The sequence below is a fragment of the Cebus imitator genome, unplaced genomic scaffold (assembly GCF_001604975.1).
Source record: "Cebus imitator isolate Cc_AM_T3 unplaced genomic scaffold, Cebus_imitator-1.0 Scaffold444, whole genome shotgun sequence".
Taxonomy (NCBI): Eukaryota; Metazoa; Chordata; class Mammalia; order Primates; family Cebidae; genus Cebus; species Cebus imitator.
Window position 1 is genome coordinate 2,190,846 of NW_016107759.1, and position 16,880 is coordinate 2,207,725.

At 42.1% G+C, this 16,880-nt stretch overlaps 1 protein-coding gene across 1 annotated transcript in view; it reads right to left on the reverse strand.

Annotated features, from left to right (window-relative positions):
- LOC108290826 (ATP-binding cassette sub-family A member 17-like) overlaps positions 1–16,880 on the reverse strand; it is a 124,074-nt gene that overhangs the window by 32,280 nt on the left and 74,914 nt on the right. Inside the window, exons 16-21 of the mRNA XM_037732299.1 lie at positions 13,550–13,648; positions 6,657–6,822; positions 5,026–5,332; positions 2,159–2,432; positions 1,780–1,984; positions 932–1,151 (exon numbers count right to left, since the gene is read on the reverse strand). Coding sequence (XP_037588227.1) covers positions 932–1,151; positions 1,780–1,984; positions 2,159–2,432; positions 5,026–5,332; positions 6,657–6,822; positions 13,550–13,648 — 1,271 coding nt within the window. The remainder of the gene's footprint in view (positions 1–931; positions 1,152–1,779; positions 1,985–2,158; positions 2,433–5,025; positions 5,333–6,656; positions 6,823–13,549; positions 13,649–16,880) is intronic.

The window sequence follows — 16,880 nt, forward strand, 5'->3', positions numbered from 1 at the left end:
AAAAAAAAAAAAAAAAAAAAAAAAAAAAAAAAAAAAAAAAAAAAAAAAAAAAAAAAAAAGTAGAGGGAAGCTGTTAATTCATTTTTAAGAAAAACAAAACAAAACAAAACCCAAAGTCTATGTGAAGGAGGTGTTCGGATAAATGCAAATGGGAAAGAATGTAACTGAGGTAAAATATCAGCATGCCTATCCAGCCTGACTCATAGGCACGGTGGCACAAACACAAAGGGCGGCACGAGGCCTGAGGTGCCAGGCCTGAATGGCACTCACTTGCAGCTTCCTTCACTCTAACTGCACACTCACCGAGCAGCCTGTCAGCCTTGGCTCTGTGAACCCAGAAAATATGACAGGTCTCAGTTAATTTAGAAAGTTTATTTTGCCAAGGTTGAGGTCGTGCCCCTGCCATTTACTTATTATCTTTTTTGCTGAGGAATTATATATTTCAATGACGTGCATAGATCATAAGTAGACAATTTGATGAATTTTGAAAAATCTATAAGCCCATGTAACCAACACCTCAGTCAAGATAAAGATCATTTCCATCACTCTAGAGAGTTCCCTAGTCTCTTTTTAGCCAATCTCCCTCTCCCCAACCCCGAGGCAAACACTTTTCTGGTTCCATCTCCAGGACTAGTTTTGCCTGTCTGTGGACTTCATTAGTGGCATCATACAGTGTTCACTCTTTTGCTCAACATTGTCTTTGATATCCATCCATGCGACTGCAGGTCCCTTTTTAAATTTGTGAGTAGTAATCATCCATTCTCCTGGAGATGTGTGTTTGGGACATTCACACTGGGGACTCTTCAGGCAACAGCGGCTGTGGATACTCCCTCACAGGTCTTTAGTAGACATGCAGTTTCCTGGGTACAACTTTGGAGACTGCGGGAGGGAAAATCAAAGCTATATGTGCTGTGTGCTGTGCAGTCCTCACCTTGTTCACCTGTGACTGAGACAAGGATGAAGGGGCAGATGCTGAGGAAGGTGAGCATGATGATCAGCTTGACACAGGTGTTGCCCGCGTTATTGAAAGAGAAGCTGACCAAGTAGACGAAGGGGATGATAGCGGAGCCATAGAGCATTAACAGCAGGATAACAGCCAGGACATTTTCATTGTGTGTATAAGCTTCCTCACGATAGTATAAAAACACCACCTTAGGAGGGGCAGGGGAAGAATTTGGAAAAGTCATTAACAGTCAATCCTAAACACTGGAGAAAGAATATCAGAATCTCAATTTTAAAAGTAAGGTGTTAGCAATACTGAGTGGGCACTTCCCTTCTACTCATCTGCACATGCAGAGATGAGCAAGCCCTAAACCCTGTTCTCCGGGAGCTGCCCTGGAAATCAGTGGTGCAGTGTAGTGCGATAAGGGGCTCGGAGATGCTCACAAAACACAGGCAGAACAAAGCATGAAGTGGTCCATTCTGCATAAAATAACCAGGGGGCCACAATTAAGTACTTCAGCCCGTCAGTACCCTGGTGAGGTATTTCTGGACAATAAACATATGTCCCCAAAGTACTGCTCCTTACTAGCTTGAAGAAGAAACTCTTGAGGGGGCCACATAGAGACCCCAAAGCAGGTCCCTCTGCTCCTAACAAAGCTGGGAACTTGAGTCTTCTACCAAGGGTCAGTGATGACGAAGATCTCACACCCTGGGTCCCCACTGGGGGCAGAATTGCCAACCTAGGCTTCCCAGTTGGTTCTGGCTCTATGCAGGGGTCCCCAGGAGAAACCCTCGACCATATGCAGCTGAAGGATCCTGGCACCCTCCAGCACTCACCAACAGCAGCAGACTGGGGATGAGGAAGGAGATGAGGTCCCACAGCAGAGCGGAGAGCCAGAAAATGGCCACATAAGCTCCACTGATAAACTGGACATGCTTGGCCTTAACAAGCCTCTCTCTAACTGTCAACATGGAAAAAGAGCTAGACAGGAAAGCTAATCCAAAAAGCAAGTTGATAACAAGGTAATGTCCTTTAGGGCCCCTGTAAAAGACAGGACATAAGGTGAGATGTAGCAGAGTAAGTGGAACTGCTAATAGCAACCATCTTCCAAATAACAATTTGCAATTAAAACAAGAAGCAAAGACAGGCAGAAATAGGTGGAAAACGGTGGAGACCTACAGAGGTGTAGATGGAGAGAAGAAAATTCACACATACTGATACCACAAATTCTCCTCCTCCTTCACAAATGTCGGAGGTTGAGGGTGGTTGGATACGGTAATGGAAGCCCCGGCACCAGAAAGCAACTTGAAGAGAAAATTGTCCACCAGTGCCAGAGCCAGGGCAGAAGCATGGTACGCCTGGTTGTTGAACAGCGCTGTCACTATGGTGTGATTTCCCACGTCTTCAAAGGAAGCTGCCACTAAGTAGAGCTTATCAAAGTCCCCAGGTTCCTCTTTTGATTTTTTCAATAGGAACTCTTCTACAGAACCTAGAAGGGAGCAAAATATCCACCAGGCAGTAAGAACAAGCATCACACCAGGCCCAGTGGGGTGGGGAGAACTCACCATCGGTCTCTGGCAACCTGCTGCTTCTCCTAGGTATTTCATCGCTAACCCCCACCCACCTCTGAAAGCAGGCCTCCTCTCACCACACCCTGCCCTGGAATTCCAGTCAATTTTGGAGTATTGTCCATTTTTCCTTTATTTTATTTATTTATTCATATTTTTAGAGAAGGAGCCTTTCTCTGTTCCCTAGGCTGGAGGGCAGTGATGTGATCATCGCTCACTGCAGACCTGACCTCCTGGACTGAAGTGATCCTCCTGCCTCAGCCTCCCAAAGTGTTGAGATTACAGGTATAAGCCACTGTGCCTGGCTCTATTAACCTTTTAAGTTTCTTCAAATTGTCTGCTTCTCTCCTTCCCACTGTCTTGACTGGGTCTGGATCTCATCATCTGTACCTGGCTTATGTAACCCCCAGTGAAGATCTTGCCTTCTTTTTTTTGGAAACAGAGTCTTACCTGTTGCCCAGGCTGGAGAGCAGTGGCAGGATCTTGGCTTACTGCAGCCTCTGCCTCCCAGGTTCAATTGATTCTTCTGCCTCAGCCTCCCAAATAACTGGGACCATAGGCACGTGCCAGCACGCCTGGCTAATTTTTGTATTTTTAGTAGAGATGGGGGTTTCACCATTTTGGCCAGGCTGGTCTTGAACTCCTGGCCTTAAGTGATCTACCCACCTCAGCTTCCCGAACTTCTAGGATTACAGGCATGAGACACTGTACCCGGCCAGATTTGTATTCTATCTGGTACCTCCAGTCTGATTGAAAGGACACATTTGGCCATAATGCACCCCACCAAACAACTTGCAGTGGCTCTCCACTGCCCTCACAACAAAAGCCAAATTCCTGCACGAGGTACAGAGCCCATCGCTATCCAAATTCAGCCCATCACTATGCTTAGCTCCAGCCAAACCTAAGGATTTACAGTGCCCCATGCTTACAAATGCTCCTCTTGTTGTTCGGAATGGTCTCTGGGTTACTTTTCCCTTCCATCAGTCAACGCCTACTCATACCTTGGGCTCTCACTCGGGAGCCTACTCTGACCCTCCACGGCTGACACATGTTCGTGTAATTCCACAGCATTCCAACTGCAGTCACTGTCACTTTGTGTTGTAGCTGTCATTTATGCATAAGATCTCCTTGAGGGCTGGTAATGATGCTGTTTGTTGTATTCTAAGCATACGGTGCCAAGTCAAATTCAAATATACAACCCACCTAGAGTCCAGAAATCTAAACTCTTTAGTGCTGAAGGGACCTTCAATCACAATGACAAAAACAACAGTGCCAGTGCCACTGGCTGAGTGCTCACATGGTGCACCTGTGCAAAGCGCTTGACAAGCACTCAGGAAATCACCCAACGATGCTGCGAGGTGAGGTCTGTCATTCTCCCCATTTGGAATATGAAGAAACCAGGGCCTAGAGAGGCAGGGTGTTATGATGCCAACTATTTTGACACATCATGTTCTGCACTTGAAATCTTTCTTTTAAAAAAGTAATTATTTTAAAATGTTAATCAAAATAATGCATGAATATAATTTTTAAATTCAAATAGTTATACAAGAAACAGCTGTGCTCTTCCCTAGCCCTGATCCTCCCCAATGCCCATTCACCAGAAGCAACCCCTTTCACATCTTTTACCGGCTGTTTCTCCACGTTGCTAAACAGCACATTGAGCTGATGATGTCTCACAATGGAAGCAAGGATTTTGTTCTCTTACCACCATCCTCTCGTACAGCCCTACAGATTTCCCCTTACCTTCCTCTCACTAGAGTTACATCATAATTTTGGCTAAAACAATAGTCAGTTTTGACATTATTATGACTAAGTAAAAATTATTACAACTGAAGCAAGTAGTATGTTTTGTTGTACAACTTTCCCCTTGAAGTTAATAATGTTCTCCTTTTCTCATTTGCCTAATTTTCTTTATGTCTGTCACCACGTCATGCATAAACTCTCTTGAAAGAAGTGGAGATCTCATCCAGTCATGGTGGCTCACACCTGTAATCGCAGCACTTTGGGAGGCTGAGGTGGGTGAATCATGAGGTCAGGAGTTCAAGACCAGCCTGGTCAATATGGTGAAACCCCATTTCTACTGAAAATACAAAAATTAGTTGGGTGTGGTGTCGGTCACCTGTAGTACTAGCTACTTGGGAGGCTGAGGCAGAAGAACTGCTTGAACCCAGGAAGCGGAGGTTGCAGTGAGCCGTGATCACACCATTGCACTCCAGCCTGGGCATCAGAGCAAGACTCCATCACACACACACACACACACACACACACACACACACACACCCAAAACCCCTACAATTTTATTTTGGGGCATGCTTTCATTCCTAGAAAGGCACATACTTGGTCTTATTTCTAGGGACTCTACCTTTCCTGTCATTTGAGGTTTGAGATATGGTTTTCTGAGATTTCTATTTATTTCTAACTTCAGAGAGCACCATGCGGCCCAGCAGCACATGGCTTCAATAAAAACAACAATAGGGTGGTTTCATGCCCCATTTTCCTGGGCCTGGTACTTACCCAGAACCTCCAGAGGAATCTGTCCCTCAGCCGTAAGCATATTTGCAAAGCGTTCTGAAAGTTGAGGATCCAGCCTGGAATTCTGAGAAATAAAGAAAGGAACAATGGTCTGACCATATGTTTTCAGAGTCAGCTCCAATGGGACATTTTCCGTGATTCTTTCTTTGAAGTTGAAGAACATGAGGCTTAACATGGTGATCACCAGAGGGACCACGATCTGTATTGATAACATCAACATCCAGTTGCGCCAAGAATATGTGGCCTTTTTCAGGAGCATGGCATAAAATTGTTGGCAGAGAAGACTGAACTACAATAAAAAAAAAAACAAAAGAGAAACACAGCATTAACATGGTCACAGATGGAAGCTGGAGACACTGAAGTGGCCCCTGGCTCCTGCCCACTTGCACTCCCTAATACTACGTATAACTAACTTTTCAATATGTTCAAAATTTGCTTCAAGTTAAAACTCTTTGAACTTAAGATTTTTTTCTTTTTTGGGATGGGGTCTCACTCTGTTACCCAGGCTGGAGGGCAGTGGTATGATCTTGGCTCACTGCAGCCTTGACCTCCTGGGCTCAAGCAATCCTTCTGCCTCAGCCTCCCTAGTAGCTGGGACTACAGGTGTGCACCACCATGTCTGGCTAATTTTTTAAATCTTTTTTAGAGATGGGGTCTTGTTTTGCCTCCTGTATGAGACAGGTGGCTGACCTAGTTGACTCCAAGACCTTTCCCAACTTGGAGAGTCAGTGGATGACAGCTTCCCTGTAATTGTGTGATTCAAGGTTATAAAACAATAAGTTACTATCTTGACTAATCCACGAAAGTCAGTTTTATTTTACATTAATACTTGTGTATAGCTAATCAAGAACACTTCATAAAATGCACATCAATATTCTTTTTCTTTTTTTTAAGACAGAGTCTTGCTCTTGTTGCCCAGGCTGGAGCCTCCGCTCACTGTCACTGTGACCTCCGCCTCCGGGGTTCAAGTGATTCTCTTGCCTCAGCCTCCTGAGCAGCTGGGATTACAGGCACCCACCACCATGCCCAGCTATTTATTTATTTGTTTTTTTGTTTAGACAGGGTTTCACCATGTTGCCCAGGCCGGTCTTGCATTCCTGACCTCAGATGATCCACTCACCTTAGCCTCCCAAAGTGCTGGGATTACAGGTGTGAGCCACCATGCCCAGCACAATATCCTTTTTTCAACATTAAAGGAATATTACAGGTTGTCCATACATTTAATAAAGATATATTTTTAAAAGTTTTAAATTCCAAGCGATACATGACTTGTTTCACAGTGAAAGATATACGCTTTCTGGCCAGCAGATTTAGCACTTTTATTCTGTCTTCTTCCTGGTCAGAGGAATGGCCAAAACCTCTCTTATAATCTTTTATGATCCTTTCCTATACTGGGTTATTCCTGTCCAGACCATCACCCTTTGCCTTTGAACTACAGCAGAGACTGTGATAGTGCTCAAACTGGCACGGCCAATCTTTTATACCTAGAATGTGCATATTTTTTCTTAAGCTTCTATAAAAGGCTGACGTAACTTATTGACAGAAAGAGAGTGTATTTCCAAGAATTAAACCATTATGTGTTTTCTTGCATGCATTTGGAACTTGTGACTTACCCCAGTGTTTGGTTTGATTGGCAGCCCAGTCTGCACTGAGAAGATCCTTGAATGAAGTTGTTTAATTCTGTCAACAGGAATTCTGCTAAGCAGGGGCTGGGGATGGATAGAGGGACGTCTGATGTTTGGGATGATAGCTGTACTGGCATCTGCCAACATACAAACCCTAAACCAAACCAAAAGCAAAAACAAATAGAAACTCTCAAAACCACAGCACATTTCATTTGAATGTGAAGAATGAAAGTAATATGGTATTTGAAAAAAAAATAAGTTAGGATAAGAATAAAGAAGAATAAAAGCTGTATCTAGATTATACATAATGGGTAGCAAGTAGATACTGGCTATAACAGGCTAGCAAGGTCTTAATAAGTCCTAAGTACTGAGTTAACAAACCAATAACTTTCCAAATAACTGAGGTAATGCCAGTATGAATAGATTGTTGTCATTTTCCCTAAAAGAGTCCACGTGCAAATTAAAACAAAATGATGTATCATTTAATATCTATTTCATTAGCAAAACTGAAAATTATAAAACACAGCCCTGCTGAGACTCTAGGCCACGGATTGGTAAACAATCAATGGATAGGCCAAGGGATTCTGAGTTCAGAATGAAGTATGCTTCATTCTGATCTATATATATATATCATATTTATGCTATCCAGGTTTAACAGCATAATCAAGGATATCATATTATTATATAACCATCTAACATAACCATAAACATTGAAACACACATATATAATATATGTGTGTGTGTGTGTGTGTGTGTGTGTGTGTGTGTGTGTGTGTAGTATATACTGGCTATAAGCTGGCCAGTATAGTCTTAAATAAGTTCCAAGTATTGAGTTAACTTAAACAATGTGTGTGTGTATGTATGTACAGTACATATAGTATATATACACTAATATATATATGTGTATATATATACACACATATTAGTATATATAGTTTACATACAGTTAGTGTGTGTATGTATGTAAATGTATGTAAACTATATATACTAAATGTATGTAAACTATATATACCAATATGTGTATATATACACACATTATATATACATGCTACATATATATGCACTTGTGTGTATATAGATACTATATATACATTTACAGTGTATATATAAGTATAGATGATCATATATATGTATATATCGTATATTGTGTGTGTGTACACGCACACACACTCTTAAAAAAAATAGAGATTGGATCTCACTTTGTTGCCCAGGCTGGATTTCAGTGGTGATCACAGCTCACGGCTGCCTCAAAGAAATAGACACGTTTATTTTAAAATTTACATGATAATGTGAAGGATCTACAGTATCCAAAACAATCTTCAAGAAATAGAACAAAGCTGGAAGAACTATATACTACCTGACTTCAAGACATACTACAAAGCCACAGGAATCTCAGCAGTGTAGTACTGGCACAGGAGAGACAAACAGATCAATGAAACAGAAGAGGGAATGTAGAGACGTACAGTCAACTGATTTTTGGTGAAGGCATCAGAACAACTCAACGTGGAAAAAAAAGTCTTTGCAACAAATAGTCTGTCTCATCTGGCTACTTACATAGAAGAAAATGAGCCTCAAGCCCTGTGATAAAACAACAGATCACAGGGGTTGAGGTGGTGACATCATTCTGTCACAGGGGTCAATAAAAAATGTTTTCTTTCATAGTTCCTGGCTAATAACTCCCATAGCTATTATTTCTCCCCAAGGCAGGCCACAGAAACTAAAAATATAATCTTCCCCCATCTTTCTGTCTTGGAGCTGGCCTTAAAGAATTATCTCGTCTGACTGCAGGTCATGAGACCGCCCCACCATTTTAGAAGGTGTACTATCCCATACCCTGGGGAAAGGAGTACTGCAGAGAGGCCAGGAAGGATCTGAACAAGCAGGGCTTGCTGGGTTGCCCCAGGCAGACTGCTAGTATTACACAGCGCTCTTTTTGACCAGTCTCATGTCTACACAGTTGTCCATGCTTCAGTCATGCCTATCCAATGAAGTCCCCATAAAAGGCCCAAGAGGAGCTTCCAGATAGGTGAACAGTTGAAGGTTCCTGGAGGGTGTCACACCCGGGGAGGCCACCAAGGCTTCATGCCCCTTCCCATATACCTTCCCCTATGTGTCTCTTCTTCTCTATTCTTTGTAATATCCTTGTAGTAAACTGGGAAATGGGTTTCCCTGAGTTCTGTGAGCCACTTTAGCAAATTCATTGTACCTAAGGAGTGGGTAGTAGGATCCCTAGTTTACAGCTGGTCAGTCAGAAGCACAGGAAGTGTTTAATAGCTAACACCTGTAATCCCAGCAACTCAGGAGGCTGAGGCAGGAGGATCACTTAAGCCCAGCTCAAAAGACAGAGACTAGCCTGAGCAACATAGTGAGGCCTCCTCAATTGAAAGAAAAAAAAAATGGATAGGTGAAACAACCCAGGGCTTGTGATTGACACTGCAAGTGGGAAGTCTTGTGAGATGTAGCCTTCAATCTGTGGGGTCTGATGCTATCTCCAAATACTTGAGAACTGAATTGGAGGACATGCAGCTGGTGTCTGCTGCAGAACTGATTGCTTGCCTGTTGTTAGGGGGAAATTCCCACACATTGTAATCACAGGAGTCTTCTGTGTTGACTGCTGTGATGTGAGAGCAGAAAAAAAACAGTGTATGTTTTTCCACTTAACCTCTTATCAAACTGTACACAAGTCTAGGCACCATGGCTCACGCCTATAATCCCAACACTTTGGAAAGGCGAGGTGAGAAGGTTGCTTGAGCCCAGGAGTTCCAGATCAGCCTGGGCAATATAGCAAGGCTCTGTCTCTACAAAATATAAAAAACTTAGCTGGGGGTGGTGGTGTGTGCCTTAGTCCCAGCTACTTGGGAAGCTGAGGTGGGAGGAACGCTTAAGCCCAGGAGGTGGAGGCTGCAGTGAGCTGTGATCACACCACTGCACTCCAGCCTGGGTGACAGAGTGAGACCTTGTCTTGCACGTACACACACACACATACACACACACACACACACACACAGCCATACCCCAAAATTAATAGAAAATGTGTTACAGGACTATGTAAAAGCTAAAATGATAAAATTCCTTGAATAAAAGGCAGGAGCATAACTTTGTGATCTAAGGGTAGGGGCATATTTTTTAGAAAGAATACAGAGCACAGTAACAAAAAAATTTAGGGGCTGAGCATGGTGGTTCACACCTGTAATTGCAGCACTTTGGGAGGCTGAGGCGGGCGGATGACCTGATGTCAGGAGTTTGAGACCAGCCTGGCCAAGATGGTGAAACCCCATCTCCACTAAAATACAAAAATTAACCGGGTGTGGTGGCACGCACCTGTAGTCTCAGCTACTCCAGAAGCTGAGGCAGGGGAATCCCTTGAACCCAGGAGACGGAGGTTGCAGGGAGCCGAGACTGCGCCACTGCATTCCAGCCTAGCAACAGACTGAGACTCCGTCTCAAAAAAAAAAATTTAGAAATTAGCCTTTATAAAAATGAAAAACTTCTAATCAAAAGCTACCACTAAGCTGGGTGCAGTGGTTCATGCCTGTAATCCCAGAGGCCAAGGCAGGTGGATCACTTGAGGTCAGGAGTTTGAGACCAGCCTGGCCAACATGGTGAAACTCTGTCTTTACTAAAAATAAAAAAAATTAGCCAGGCATGGTAGCACATGTTTGTAATCACAACTATGTGGGAGGCTAAGACAGGAGAATCACTTGAACCCAGGCCAGTCAGTGGAGGTCGCGGTGAGCCAAGATTGGGCCACTGCACTCCAGCCTGGGTGACAGAGTGAGACGGTGTCTCAAAAAAAAAAAAAAAAGCTATCCCTAAGAATATAAAGAAGCAAGGCACATAATGGAAGAAAATATAGATAAAACACATATTTGACAAAATAATTATATCTAGAATATATAAAAATTTCAACAACTTGGCCCAGGACAGTGGCTCATGCCTGTAATCCAACCATTTTGGCAGGCCAAGGTGGGCGGATCGCCTGAGGTCAGGAGTTCAGGACCAGCCTGGCCAACATGGTGAAACCCCTTCTCTACTAAAGATACAGAAACTAGCTGGGCATGGTGGCACACGCCTGTAATCCCAGTTACTTGTGAGGCTGAGGCAGGAGAATTGCTTGAAACTGGAAGGCAGAGGTTGCAGTGAGCCAAGATCACACCTCTGCACTCCAGCCTGGGCAACAGAGCAAGATTCTGTCTCAAAATAACAAAAACAACAAAATTTCAAAAACTCAAAAATGAAAACTGAGCTGCAGGTTTAATGATTGCACACCTTTTGGTATGTATGTTATACTTCAATAAAAATGTAAGCATTTTAAAAACTAGCTGTGTCCAGTGGCTCATGCCTGTAATCTCAGCACTTTGGGAGGCTAAGGCAGGAGATCACTTGAGCCTAGGAGTTCAAGGTCATAATGAGACCTCGTCTCTACAAAAAAAAAAACGAAAAAAAACCCATAAAATACTCTCAATGGAAGTATTTAGCTGAAGATCAGAAACACCTGTAGAGAGAATCAAAGACATGGATGTGGATCAGGAGATATTGTGTAGAGTGCAACTCAGAGAGACAGAGAGTTGGAAAATATTTAAAAAGTTAAAATTCAGCTGGGCATGGTGGCTCACGACTATAATACCAGCATTTTGGGAGGCCGAGGCAGGTGGATCACGAGGTTAGGAGTTCAAGACCAGCTTGGCCAACATAGTGAAACCCCATCTCTACTAAAAATACAAAAAATTAGCGGGGTGTGGTAGCAGGTCGTGTAATCCCAGCTACTTGGGAGGCTGAGGCAGGAGAATCACTTGAATCTGGGAAGTGGAGTTTGCAGTGAGCAGAGATTTCACCGCTGCACTCCAGCCTGGGCAATGGTGTGAGACTCCATCTCAAAACAAAACAAAAGTTCAAAAGTTCACATAGTAGAGTTGATCAGATCTAATATGTCTAATTGGAGTTCCAGAACGAGAGGAGATGTTTGAGCAGAGGCCCTGTGTGAAGAGATAACAATAGCCAGGGATTCTTTTTTTTTTCTTTGAGACTTGCTCTGTCACCCAGGCTGGAGTGCAATGCCACACTCTCAGCTCCCACAACCTCCGCCTCTTGGGTTCAAGTGATTCTCCTGCCTTAACCTCCCAAGTAGCTGGTATTACAGGTGCATGACACCATGCCCGGCTAATTTTTGTATTTTTAGTAGAGACGGGGTTCCACCATGTTGGTCAGGCTGGTCTTGAACTCCTGACCTCGTGATCCATCCACCTCGGCCTCTCAAAGTGCTGGGATTAGAGACATGAACCACTGCACCTGGCTGGGGAGCCTAAACTCATGGAAGATGTCTATAGGCAGACACCAATCAAATCTCAAGTCAAATATGCATGTATCAAAATATCACATGTATTCCATACATACGCACATTATGTATCAATAAAATTTGTTTAAAGGCCAGGTACAGTGGCTCATGCCTGTAATCCCAGCACTTTGGGAGGCTGAGGTGGGTGGATCCCTAGAGGTCAGGAGCTCGAGACCAGTCTGGTCAACATGGAGAATCCCCAACTCTACTAAGAATACAAAAATTACCTGTAATCCCAGGCACTTTGGGAGGTCAAGGCAGGCAAATCACTTGAGGTCACAAATCACAGGCTGGGAGTTTGAGACCAGCCTGGCCAAAATGGTGAAATATCGTCCCTACTAAAAATATAAAAATTAGTTGGGTGTGGTGCCAGGCACCTGAAGTTCCAGCTACCAGCTACTCGGGAAGCTGAGGCAGGAGAATTGCTTGAACCTGGGATGCAGAGGCTGCAGTGAGCTGAGATGGCACCACCGCACTCCAGCCTGGGCGACAGAGGAAGACTTTGTCTCAAAAATAAATAAATACATAAAAATAAATAAATAAAAATTAGCCAGGCATGGTGGCACATGCCTGTAGTTCCAGCTACTCAGGAGGCTGAGGCAGAAGAATCACCTGAACCCAAGAGGCAGAGGTTACAGTGAGCTGACATCTCACCACTGCACTTCACTCTAGACAACAGATTGAGACTCTGTCTCCAAAAAAATTTTTTTGTTTAAATTTACGTAGACTGGAAAGACTGGTAGAAAATATCAAATAAAGTAACAGATATAAATTTGAATATATTATAAATACTTGTAAATAGACTAGGTGTTCCAGTTAAAAGACAAAGATTGCCCTACTGGATAAAGTACCTTTTCTCATCACCATTCTCTAGCCGGGCGCAGCCTCCCAGGTAGTATACCTTCAGTGTTCCATCAAAGCTGACCTAGAATTGAGCCTGTGTGCCTGCTTCATGATACTAAGACTATTTGGTGGCTGAATCTGCAAACCCTCGAGCTGCCCCATCTGGGGAATTCTTTTTAAATAAAATAATAAATCTTCTTTATTGTTTAAACCTGCTGAGTTGGGATTATCTGTTATTTGCAGGCTAAACCATCTCAAATGATACAATATCTTTTTCTGTTTTTCATTCCTAGACATTTCTGCTAAAATTATGATTGTCAAATGATATTATTCAGCAATATATCTGTTGCCTGAGGAAGGCAGACGGCTTGAGGTTGGGAATTTGAGACCAGCCTGGACAACATGGTGAAACCTTGTCTCTACTAAATATGCAAAAATTAGTCAGGTGTGGTGCCAGGCGCCCATAGTCCCAGCTACTCCGGTGTCTGAGGCAAGAGAATTGCTTGAACCTGGGATGCAGAGGTTGCAGTGAGCCGAGATTCAGGTATTCCTGTTACTGGAAGTACAAGTCAGAGGCTGGAAGGCCATTCAGTGAGGTTGCTACAGAAAAGATTCAAGCATCAAGCAATGTTTAGAGAGATGACCTTTAAAATCGCTTCTGACCCTAAGAAGCTCAGAGTCTTACAGTTTTATACGTGCTTACCTTATGAAGACATCCTCCATGGTGGTGACAGACACCCCAAAGCTGGAGATGCCCAGCTCTACCTGCCTCAGTTCCAAGTCAGTAAATAGAGATTCAAACCTGGAAGAAAATAACTGGTTTTACTCCTGAAAGGTGTAAGGTGAATCCCTTTTATCACTGCCCTTGGCTCTCTACTGGGAAAAAGCGCAGGCTTTGGAGTCAAGAAGATATTTGTTCAAATATCAGCTTTGTCAGAAGCTTTATAACTATATGAACTTGAACACTGGGGGTAATAGCATGTACTCTGGAAGTTTCCTGTAAGGATTAACCTAAAACACATCTACCATGTCACACTGGCAAAGTAATGATTGACTCATTTTTGGTTTTAAGTCAGTTACAAGAAATGCCCTGAGTAGAAAAAGTAAACAATTTTTGGAACACTTACTAAATGTCAGGGGCCCTTCACAGCTCTTCTACCTATTAACTCTGAGGATGCTTTCAACAGCTATTTTAGGACAGTGCTGAGAAGTTAAGAAACTTCCCTGAGACCACGCAGCCAAAAGTAGCAGAGCCAGGAGTCAAGCTCAGGCCTTCCACCTCCAGAGAGAGTGATTTTAATTGTTATCTAAGTGAGGAAAGGAACTAATTCTTACTAGTCTGCTAATGTTGAAACCTTTCTCAAACATGCTTTCCATTTTTTTTGGAATTAAATGAATTGTGGCTTTTTGTGTGATATTAAGAAATCCATCATAATCTTCTACAATGAAGGTTTCTATTCTCTCACAACCTAGTGTCCAACTTTTAAGAAATCAGAGACACACGCCAGATGCCTATATGAGGTCTGCAGGGTTTTGTGTGTGTCCCTGTGGGCAGACAATGGTTATAAACTAATCATGGCTGGGTTTCAGTCTAGACTCTGTCACTTACAGGTTTTGTGACTTTGAGCTACTTATTTCACCTTTCCAAATCTTTCCTCACCTGCAAGACAGATATTACTTAATTCAAAAAGTTGTTGTAAGGATTGAGAAAAATGTAAAGACACCTAGCAAAGTAGCCAGCCTGTGGTAAATATTCAGCAAATACTATTTACTGAATATGATCAACGGTCATAGCCTCAGTATGTTCACTATCTTGCTCTTCACTCAGTTTCCAGTTACTGAAATTGTACTCATGCTATTGCTACTGTCTTGCCAACAAGGTAAGAGTATCCCTTTTAAAAAATTGAGGCAAAATTTATGTAAAGTATCTTGTTCTTAAGTGTACAGTTTGATGAGTTTTGACAAATGTGTAATCTCACCCTAATCAAGACACAGAACATTCCATCACCATAGAAATGCCCCATGTCCCCTTTGATGAGTCCCTCTTTTGCTCTCAGACAACCAACTGTCCTGTATTTTAGAATAGTTTTGCTTCTTCTTCCTTTTCATGTAAATGGAATCATATGGTCTTTTCATCGTTTGCTTCATCCATGCAACATGTTTTTGAGGTTCAACCATGTTGTTACATGCATTAGCTCATTCTTGTTCATTGCATAGTGGCATTCAACAAAAGGAATATATCTATTCTTCTGTTGACAGACATTTGGATTGTTCCCGTGTAAGGATGCCTATGAATAAAGCGGCTATAAATGTTCTTCTATGTGGCCTGTGTCTGGACATATGCTTTCATATCTTGGATAATACAGTAAATAAAAGATAGCTGCAAATTCTTGGCTACTTTCCCCACTGAGAGGTGGCCCTTAATTCCCTTTTATCTTGGCTGGCCTTAGTGTGTTGCTTGAGTGAGAGGATGCAACACAAGTGATGGAGGTTGGGTAGAAGGCTTCTGGTATCTTGATTTCTTTCTTTCTTTTTTTTTTTTTTTAATGATGAAACGATATACATATATTTAGAATTAGCCAGCTGGACTCAATTTAGATGATCCCAATTTTGTTGGCAACATTCAAAGCATTGTAATCAGGAGCCAGTTGAACATATGCCTTCTCTCCATCAGGCTGAATCAGGGTGTTGACCTTGGCCACATCAATGTCATAGAGCTTCTTCACAGCCTTTTTGATCTGGTGCTTGTTGGCTTTAACATCCACAATGAACCCAGGTGTGTTGTTGTCTTCTGTCTTCTTCATGGTAGATGGAAACTTGATGATAGCATAATGGTCAAGCTTGTTCTCCTGGGGGTGCTCTTCTGAGGATATTTGGGCTGCCTCAGAGTCGCAGTGTCTTGGGCTGCCGGAAGGTGGGTGACCTGTGGATCTCCTTTTTTTTTTTTGTGGCTGTGGACACATTTTAACACTGCCTTCTTGGCCTTTAAAGCCTTCACTTTGGCTTCAGCTTTAGGAGGGGCAGGAGCTTCCTTCTTTGCTTTTGGCACCATCTTGTGAAAAGGGTCCAGGTATCTTGATTTCTTTGGGAGCCCCAAGCCACCAGCCTGGTTTCAAGATGCCTCACTACCTTGAAACCAGGCTGAATCCATGCCAAGGCACAGACATATGAACAAAGCCATGCTGGAACCTCCAGATAAGTCCACTCCCCAAATTGTGTTTTGTTAAAGACCTTTATGTCTATGCCCATGAGGAACATTAGTCTGTAATTTCCTGTTGTCATACCTTTTCCAGGTTTTGGTATTTGGGTTGTGCTGCCCTTAAAATGAGTTGGGAAGTGCTTCCTTCTCTATTTTCTAAAAGATTGAGATTATTTTCTTCTTCATTGTTTGATAGAATCTAGAGTTCTTTTTGGGAATGCTTTTGATTTCAAATTCAATTTCATGAATAGATATATGGTTATTCAAATTTTTCAGTTTCATTTTGTGAGTTTTGGTAAGTTGTATTTTTTTAAGAAATAAGTCCATTTTACCTAAATTGTCCAATTTATTTATATATGCTATTTTATTATTATCATTTTTATAAGTCTAGATTGTGTAACTATAGCAGTTATTTCCTTACTAATGATAGTAAATTTTCGTTTTTTAATGATCTTGCAATTAATGTTTTGTCATTTAATGGTTTATCAATGTAATCTATCAATTTTACTAATCTTTTAAAATAACTTTTTGCTTTTTAGCATTTTGGCTTTTCTCAATTTTCTTTTTGTTTCTCATTACATTATTTTCTCTCCCTACATTTTTCATTTATTCTCTTCTACATAATCTGGGTTTAATTTTCTCTTTTTCTCCTGTCTTTTCAATTGGAAACAGGTAATTTTGAGCCCCCTTTTCTTTTCAAATGTAAGTTTTTAAAAGCTATATATTTCCCTCTAAACAACACTGCCTCAGTAGCATCTGAAAATTTTTGATATGTTGCATTTTCATCATCATTTAAAAATATTTTCCACTTTTTTTTTTCTTTTTTTTTTTTTTT